The sequence below is a fragment of the Asparagus officinalis genome, chromosome 1 (assembly GCF_001876935.1).
Source record: "Asparagus officinalis chromosome 1, Aspof.V1, whole genome shotgun sequence".
In the NCBI taxonomy this organism is placed as follows: domain Eukaryota; kingdom Viridiplantae; phylum Streptophyta; class Magnoliopsida; order Asparagales; family Asparagaceae; genus Asparagus; species Asparagus officinalis.
The window spans coordinates 63416500-63423653 of record NC_033794.1 but is presented as its reverse complement, the minus strand read 5'-3'; the positions used below and the strand labels follow the sequence as shown (position 1 = coordinate 63423653).

At 46.8% G+C, this 7154-nt stretch overlaps 2 protein-coding genes across 2 annotated transcripts; both read left to right on the top strand.

The window, feature by feature from the left end:
* Positions 3942-4474, top strand: LOC109825118. Its single transcript, XM_020391855.1, has 2 exons — positions 3942-4231; positions 4323-4474. Exons 1-2 carry the CDS (start codon positions 3961-3963, stop codon positions 4454-4456), a joined length of 405 nt encoding a protein of 134 aa, XP_020247444.1. The 5' UTR covers positions 3942-3960; the 3' UTR covers positions 4457-4474.
* LOC109835123 lies at positions 4562-6436 on the top strand. The gene is made up of 6 exons (XM_020403117.1): positions 4562-4858; positions 4927-5106; positions 5173-5244; positions 5325-5513; positions 5589-6307; positions 6431-6436. The coding sequence occupies exons 1-6, from the start codon at positions 4579-4581 to the stop codon at positions 6434-6436; spliced, it is 1446 nt and encodes a 481-aa protein (XP_020258706.1). The 5' UTR covers positions 4562-4578.

Below are 7154 nucleotides of genomic sequence, written 5' to 3'. Positions count from 1 at the left end.
AAATGATTTAATCCGGTCCGGTCCGGTTCATATGGGTTCGGTTCGGGTCCGGGTCCGGTTCAGGCCTATTTAAAAAAAGGCCAAAACCTAATTTTTCCTTTCTTCTTCTTTTTCCTTTTCTCTGTCCGGTTCCAGCAAGAAGTTCCGCCTCCCCCCTCTTTCGTTTTTTTTTTGGTTCCAACAAAAAAAATCCGCCCACTACTCTTTCAAACTCCTTCTTCAAGAGTTCTAAAATTCCTTCTCCTCTTAAACCCTTAAACCTTCCTTCTTCAAAGCTTTCATCCTTCTTCAAGAGTTCTAAAATTCCTTCTCCTCTTAAACCCTTAAACCTTCCTTCTTCAAAGCTTTCATCTTCTTCAAGGCTTCAAGCAAAGCAAGTTGGGTTTGGAGGATTTTGGGCTTCATCATCAACAAGGCTTCCTCTTCAACACTTCCCCAAGCTTTGGTAAGTCCTCTCTTCTTTTATGGCTTCAATTCCCTTGCTTTGATTTTAGTTAGTTCCTCATGCTTTGGTTCAATGATTGAAAACCCTAGTTCTTCAAATTTGGGGGAAATCCGAAATTTGTATTGGGTTTATTTGTTGGCCGAATTTTCTTGATTGATTGTGTTCATGGCTTGATAATTTCAACTCTAGCTCTTTAATCTTGGAAGAAAAACCGAATTTGGGTATGGAATTTGAGAAATTGACCGAATTTGGGGGGTTTTTGTGTAAATTTGAGGCTGAAATTTTCGGGGGTTATGTGCAAATATGAAACTGAAATTTGAAGGGCTTATGTGCAAAAATGAGGGCTGAAATTTGAAGGGTATATGTGCAAAAAAAGAGGCCGAAACTTGAGGGGTATATGTGCAAAAAAAGAGGCCGAAACTTGAGGGGTATATGTTCAAAAAAGGATGGACTAAACTCTGAGGGGGTTATGTGCAAATTTTGAGGCCGAAACTTGAGGGGGGTTATATGTAAAAGAGGGCTACAATTTGAGGGGGTTATGTGCAAATTTTCGGCTGAAATTTTGGAGGGCTTTTTTTTTTACAAAATTGGCTAAATTTTACAAAAGGGTTTATTTGCGAGATTAACCAAAATTGTGGGGTACTGGGGGTGCTATGTGATCAGGTATGATGACCATGACCCAACTCGAGCGTGTCCTTGACCCGAATTTAGCCTTGAACACGAAAGGTATTTTGGGTATTTCATCAAAATTTACCGCGAAAATGTCAATCATTGTTTCGCATGCACGAAATTTGTAGGTTTAATTAGACTTTAACTATAAAATCCTATTTATACATAGGATTTTAATTAAAGTTCTTAATTTCCCTTTTAAATTTCGCGTATTCATACTTTAGATTGTATCTGACTTGCTGCTTTTCATTGCAGGTTTCCGATGCCTCCACGCCAATCTCGACTTCCTAGGAGTCGATCCCATTCACAGCCTAGCGAGGAAGAAGTTCCTGCAGCATCCTCCCCTCCAGCGGCTTCCTTTTTCGGGGGTGGGAATTTTTTTTATTTTTGTATCCCCGATTGATCCCCTCGCGGGTCATGAAGGAAGAACCGACACCCTCCTTCGCGGGGGTCGAGGTTTCGGACTTGGTGGCTCTGTTATACCCTCGTTTGGCCCCTTCGCGGGTCATTCGGGAAGGGCCGACACCCTCCTTCGCGGGGGTCGAGGTTTCGGACTTGGTGGTTTTGTCATACCCTCGTTTGGCCCCTTCGCGGGTCATTCGGGAAGGGCCGACACCCTCCTTCGCGGGGGTCGAGGTTTCGGACTTGCCTTGCTTGGCTAATTCAAGTCTTCTGGTATATTGGGGCGATTTTGTGTCGTCCTACACCTTATAGGTCGGTGTATGTTACCACGTTATTTACGTGATGATGCATACCGTTTTTCCAGTGTAGGACACTCAAAATCGTCTCTCCAATTATCCCGTGACTGATCTTATCTCGCTTGTTATGAACTTTCTGACTCTATCCTTGCAGTCGAGTTCCCCGCGGGCAGCCTTCCTCCTCATGCTAATACTGGTTGTAGCCGGGAGGTCTTCTCTTCAGCTTCCATCAGGCAGGCCGTTAGTCCACTCCCTCAGTTTGACAGAGATCGCTCCGACGAATCCTGTCGTTTGATACGGGATGGAGGGCGTCATTGCTTACGCCAGCTGATTACGGACGCCTCCTTCACTGCAGATTCTACTTCCACTCAGGCTTTAAAGAAGCCCAGTTTCCTGTTCGGGGATCACGCGGAGGATCCTGCTACGTTGACTCTTACTGAGGAGCATTGGCTGAATCTTCATGAGGGAGCTCTCCTGTATATTCCCTCCGTTCCTCGTCAATATTCTTTCACCCATTTGGAGGGACAGGCCGTGGAGCGACAGATGTCTTGGCATCTTACCTATGATGCTGAGCGAGTTCAGTGTGGATATACCTCTCATCATAAGATTCCTGGTTCTACTGGATATCATGGTCTTTGACCAGAGATTATGGGTCTTGACACTGCACCCCCGGGCGAGGTATCAGCAGCTGCTCCTACTGTGAAGAATCGTCTGGCTCATCTTGGGAGAAGGTTACCTCCACCAGATTACAGATGCTATGGTTGGGCTTTCTCACAAGCCAAGGGATGGTGGACACGCATGACCAGTTACGTCTTGGGGCGCTGGGAGAAGGATTTGAAGAGCAGAGGATTGTATGCACCTATACGGGCCACCATGTACGGACTTCCGGTCAGCTGCCGCCATTTCTTGGCGTTGTTGGAGACATACATGCCCGACAGTAACACGTTCATGACCAGCGGCGGAGAGTTAGGGTTGGCCTTACATGAGATGTATCAGGTTTCTGGTCTTCCAATGGGGGATTGTCCATATCAGGAGTACTTTCCCTCGAACCAGCAGTTGGGATGGTTGAAGAAGGATACTCCCGACATGCACGATACTCTTTGGGACATCACTTGTCATTATTATACCTCCTTGATCAAGATTTCTCCTCTAGCGAAGAAGAAAAGGCAAATCAGCTTGAAGCAGTTTGCTGTCTATCTGTTCCCTAATTTGGAGGGCGACTCCGGCGAGCCCCTTCGTGAGTTATATGTTCTGACCCCTACCGCCATTAATGAGTTGATGGAGAAGGCTGAGGCTCATTCTTACACCATTGCCCGTGCTGAGGGAGCTTTTCCTGCAGGAACCAAGTTTCGTTCGTTCCTCCGCCGTGCACAGAAGTCCATCGAGCCCCGGACTCTGCTAGCAGGCTACCTTGCCCTCTGGTTGAAGAAGTGTGTTGTTCCGTACCGGTCTTTAGACGCCTTACCTCTCGAGGTGCTCTTCCCCGTAGTTCAGCTAGCTTATGGGAGGGAGCTTTCACTGCTCCCAGCGATGGTTGCCGGCATCCATTGCGGGCTTAGGTATGTGGTCAGTGGTTTTACACGGGTGGGTTCTAAACCATCGACCGAGCTTACTTGTCTGAAGGTCGAGCTTCCTTATGCGTATCTTATGGCGTGGCTCGTTCTTCACCGTCCTGACTTGATGTCGGCGCCCAGCGTTGTTGATGTCCCCGTTCCTTTCGTGCAGCTGTTGGAGAGGAGTAGATGGCTCGGGAAGAAATTCGGCGATGCACAACAAGAGCTTTAAGTTCGTAAGAGCTGGGAGTTCTTCAAGTGTTTTCCCTACTTTTCGGGTCGCTATGGTGATGTGCTGACCGATGAGAAGAAACCCAGAACTAATCGGACTGCTCTCGACGTTGGTTGTTTCCGCTGGTTAGTGAACATCCGTGTTGGGTATCTCGTTCTCCGGGTGAAGAATCATTGCCACATAGAGCCCTACCTTCCCTGCCGTTTTGCTCGTCAGTTCGGTTATAACCAACTATATGTTGGGAATCCGAGCCGTGGTTTGAAGGTTGAGGGAGGGCTTATTGATGGCGTACGGGCATGGCTATGGACTATGGTGGGCTGCACCTGAGCCCACTTTGCTCTCCCTTCATATAGGCGTAAGCCGATGATTACTTTCCTCAGTTGTAAGTGGTTCCTCTCCGCCAATGAATCCATAGGTGTGAGGAGTCTTTCAGAGTTAGAGTCTGAGCACTCGGTCCAGGTTGCTATGATGGCTGCTCGTAAAGCCGAGCTTGCTCAGAAACAGAAGAAAAAGTCTGCCAATCCTCCTCTCTCAAGCAAAGACGGTGAAGAGCTCCTTCCTACTGACGATGATGTCGAGACTTCTGAGGAGGGGTATGTGGATATAGATATCGACCAAGAAGAACTTGACGCAGGTTTGTCATACTCTTTGATCCCCTTTCTCAACTTCAACCGATATCAACGAAAGATCTGGTTCATTTAATGAAATAATCTTTATCATCTCAGGTAGGACAGCCGACGACCATGAGTCGCTCGCTTCCCGTCGTGCGAGATTCAGGCCTGGTGGCCAAGCTCCTACCCAGGTTGATACACGTGGCCAGTCCACGCACGAACGACCCGTTGGTTCTATGAGGGGGTGATATTCCGAAAAAGAAAAAGATCGCTCATAAACCACACGTTAGTCAGCGCTCCTATGAAGTGGATTTAGGAGACTTTGCCGACAGGGAGGAAGGTAATACTTCGTCGTTTTCATTGCTTTAAGATGACTTACCCTCTGGGATTCATAATCATGTTTTATGTTCCAGGGTTCTTTGAAGAGGGCGAACTCCCATTGTCTCCCGTATTCACTGGTTCTGATAATATGGATAGCTTCATGGAGCAGATGTGCGACGCCCTTCGTGACGGTTCTCTGGGTATCGATCTAAACATTGATCTTGGACAGGTGAATAGTGTTGAGCCCACCGTTCCATATTCAGGTATATCTACATCCGATGATACCCTCCTCAAACATGGGGAAAGAGAATCTTCTGTTCTTGCTGCAGGTATTTCTGAGCTTTCCCTTCTTCCTTATCTTCTTATACATATCTCCAACATTTAGGTTGTCCTGCAGATGTCGCGATAGAAAAGCCAGCTGAGGACGGAGCCTTTCATGATGTAGGTTTCGAGGAACAGGGGTGTGCCTCTGCACCAGGTTTCTCGGGGCCCGGCGCTGGATTATTTGCTGACATGTTGGCTGAACAAGCCACCAGAGGAACTGTGGGACCACCCTTTGAGAGTGATTCATTCACAGGTATATAGCTGATTTCCTTTATTTTGCTTGGTCTTTTATCTGACTAACGAAGGATTAATATTATAGTGCCAGACATTGGGACTAACCCAATATCGATTCCCGGCATATCTAGCTCACCTCAGAGTGACGGACTTGCAGGTATGCAGACGATCTTATCATCCCGATTTTCCTTATTTGTCTAAATTTTCATTTTGACTAATAAAGAAGTGTAACTATAGGACCAGCCGTTGTGCCTGATGCCACTACAGTTTCTGGGACTGATAGTTTGCCTGAGAGCGGTGTTTCCCCGCCACAGCCGAGAGGTATGACTGATTTGCCTACAGGGGTTGATATACCCTCCATGACTACTCCTGCAGTTATTTCGGAACCTGTCGGATTTCAGCCTGAGGGGACCTCCGTTGGCCTTGGTATGCTCGGAATTTGCCTTTAAATTTTCTTATCGTATTCGATAATCTCTTAGCTTTCCACACTGTTTCTTGTAGGATCTCGATCATCTCTATATGAGCGTGTCCGCGCCCTCTTGGCTGATACCGATCCCGACAAAGACATTTTCCGTACGGACCTCGGCCTTTTTACAGTCTTTTATAACGGCATGATCGAGAAACTTCTTCATCGAGGATACGGTTTTGATCAGTTCAGGCGTTCTTTTTCTCGTCACATGCTGATGTTCAGAGAAGAAGGGTATCCAGAGTTGGCCGATTCCTTCACTGCCGATTTCACTGTTCTGGAGTCAGAGATCCGAGAGTTGAAGGAGTTGAAGGCTGGTGGAGCTTTTTCCTTTGTGTCCTCTCAGATGGAGCATAAGCTGACACAGTGGCACGATCTGAGATCTTCCATCGGCAGCGAGCTTCGATCACATGAGCATTCTGTTGCGCAGCTGATGGCTACCGTGGCGAGGAAGGATACAGGTAGAGCCGAGTTACTCAGCTCTTTGGATTCCGGCCGTGAGGAAGTGGCTAGATTGAAGGAGGCCTTGAGGCACGCCGAGGAGTCCGTTACTCTTATTGCAGAAGACCTGGCTGGATTAGAGCGTTCTCGTGAACAGACGCTCGAGAAGCTGGGATCTACACAGGAGAGATTGATGAAGCTGAAGAATGAAGCCGCGGAGATCTTAAGCAGTTCCGAAGACTCTGTCCGAGCTAGTCTGCAGGCAGAACTTGAGCAGAGCTACGTAGACAGGCTTTCTAGTTTAGAGTTCCATGTTCTTAGCCGTCAGTTGCCTTCGGGCTAACGAGCTTTTTATTATATGCTTTTGACTTGATCTATTACTAGAGACTCCGCATTTGCTTCTTTCATGATATTTCTTTATTTACTTTGATCCCAGCAATGATAAAATTTATACAGCCCTCAACGGGTTTGATGTGCCTTTACCGACTACCGTTTGAATCGGGCTAGCATGTGAATTGTCTAGATCCGTTCCACATGTAACGTTGTGCTAAGAGAATAAATTCTCTGAGACTTTGTGCTATGATGTCGAATACATAGACTTCACCATTTCTTATAGGGAAAAGGTACCCCGCACCGCGTATTAGGCGATGACTTATCCCTTCTTAGGCTTCGGGATAAAATTCCCCAGACTGGATTCTGGTGTCTTTTTCAATCGGTGAAAGACTAAACCGGCAATGCGTGTTAGACATAGACTTTGGGATTTTTGGCAAACCCCCAGCCATCAACGGGTTTGATGTGCCTTTACCGACTACCGTTTGAATCGGGCTAGCATGTGAATTATTAAAACCCGTTTCACATGTAACGTTGCGCTAAGAGAGTTAATTCTCCTAGACTTAACGCTATGATTTTGAATACATAGACTTCGCCATTTCTTACGGGAATATGGCATCCGGCAACGCGTATTAGGCGTTGACTCATCCCTACTTAGAATTCGGGATGAAAGTCCCCAGAATTATACTCTGGTGTCTTTTTCAATAGGTGAAAGACTAAACCGGCAACGCGTGTTAGGCGTTGACTTATCCCTACTTAGGCTTCGGGATAAAATTCCCCATGCATAAAAGGCATGGATTTTTGTTGCTACGATGCTGAATACGTAGACT